This window comes from Pyxicephalus adspersus, chromosome 9 (genome assembly GCF_032062135.1).
Source record: "Pyxicephalus adspersus chromosome 9, UCB_Pads_2.0, whole genome shotgun sequence".
Taxonomy (NCBI): domain Eukaryota; kingdom Metazoa; phylum Chordata; class Amphibia; order Anura; family Pyxicephalidae; genus Pyxicephalus; species Pyxicephalus adspersus.
The window spans coordinates 36,559,885-36,561,712 of record NC_092866.1 but is presented as its reverse complement, the minus strand read 5'-3'; the positions used below and the strand labels follow the sequence as shown (position 1 = coordinate 36,561,712).

The window sequence follows — 1,828 nt, the reverse complement described above, 5'->3', positions numbered from 1 at the left end:
AAGGGGAGAATGTGCCCAACACTTGCACCTATATTTTCGGTTTTATACCCCCCACCTAGGAGAAATTGGTGTACAAAGAAGAGAAGCAGACAGTAGTTTTATAGGTATAGATTTATGACAGGTAGGTATATATTTAGGGGCCCCACCCCAATGCTCCTTGCTCCGGGGTCCCCAATTTGCATTTTCAATTTAGGACTCCTAGTTGCACTTTCCAAAACCAAAGTTCAATGTTCATAACTTTTTACATTTGTGACCCCCATATCTTGAAATTCTTTAAAGCTGGGGGGCTGAAATTGTAATAACTAGTATCTATGAGGGTCCCCTGTATACCCTGAAAATTACAGGTCATTGTGACATACAGTTTAGGAGATATGGAGGTTTGTACACACAGAGCTGGGAGGATGCAGAACGGCATGCAGAGCTAGAGATGGACACATTTCACAGGCAGAGCTCGTGCTATGAGATGGGGGTGGGGCTGCCTGTGTCTCCTTCACATGAAGGCTGAACTGTGTGCTCACCTCTCATCGGCAGCAGCAATCCTCTGAATGGATGACACAGAGCACAGAGCAACCTCACTGAGATCCGTGCATCCGAGGATGAGAGCTGCCGAGAGCTGGGCGGGGTATTCAAATCAGCCGGGCGGAGCAACCGGCTAAAAACCTCTGGGGAGAACTATGCACTTGTGTTCATGCCACTTCAGTAACGGATTAAAAAATGCAATTTTGCGCCATTGAAAAAATCATAAGTGATGAATACTGCATGAGTGGGCAGTAAAAAAATCAGATTGGTAAAAAGATGTACATAACTAGGTAAATGTTTTTTTTTTTTTTCCTTACAGTGTCAAAGACATGGACAATCTTGGTGCATAAATCATTGCCTCGCTCACCCCGTGCAGGGTTCTCTATGTTAACCCTCTCTGGTTTGAAAGAGGACAGCAATGATTGCAAACCTCGGGAATTGCTGATCTTTGGAGGAGGAGACAATGAGGGGAAATTTTACTGTGATACTGTCAGATTGCAGATAATGGATATTGTGAATGTGTAGAGTCCTGACTTCTCTTCTGCTCATAAATCTTCAACTTTTTCTTGTATTTTGTATATAAGTGTGTATTGTGATTGTATAGAATTTTAATTAAGGCTGACTTGCTTTGAAAAAAAATTACTATGTAGCCATGTTATACAGAAACTTTAATACAGGTTTAAAGCCCAAAAGGAATAAAGCAACATTTTAATGGTTCTAACAGAGCTTGTTACATTGGGTTGTATATGTAAATTCTCTATGTTGTCTGCTTCAATGTAAAGAAAGTTTTTTTACAGGTATAAGTGGTCTGGAAGCACTTTCCAATACTTTTCAATCTGTTTTTTATTTGTGTCATACAAATGCTTTCAAATACAGATTTTCTCTTGGCTAAATAGCAGAGTTGATTCTTCCTGTCCTACAATGATCATATTGCTGTAAAAAAAAAAAATGGGTGTGACAAATTATATTTATAGTTCAGGTAAAACGGAGGTTCCATATGCACAGTATATGCTCAGTTACCTTCTTCAGCAGTGTATGGGGAAAAGTTCTGGGGTCTAATAGACACTTGAAGTAGTAAATCTGTTGCCCTTGGATGAGATTTTGCCATTATGTTCTCAGCATTTTCGCACACATACCTACCAAAGCCAAAACTCCCAACCCAGGCCTGTAACTTGTAACAGAAATCTGTTGCAGTCCTGTATATTTTCCTGGCCCTCTGGGTCTGAAATATTTGGCCATCTTTAGCCAAGTGTGGATGCACACAAAATAAAATTCAAACAGGTCTGGTAGTCTTTTCTGCCATTTTGCT

General features: G+C 40.3%; 1 protein-coding gene across 2 annotated transcripts in view; it reads left to right on the top strand.

Annotated features, from left to right (window-relative positions):
* Positions 1-1,412, top strand: part of LOC140337664 (uncharacterized) — a 24,935-nt gene extending 23,523 nt beyond the window's left edge. For both annotated transcript variants that reach the window (XM_072421438.1, XM_072421437.1), the window contains one exon: positions 839-1,412. In XM_072421438.1, coding sequence (XP_072277539.1) covers positions 839-1,044 — 206 coding nt within the window. In that variant the 3' untranslated portion in view covers positions 1,045-1,412. The remainder of the gene's footprint in view (positions 1-838) is intronic.
* Positions 1,413-1,828: the final 416 nt, after the last annotated feature.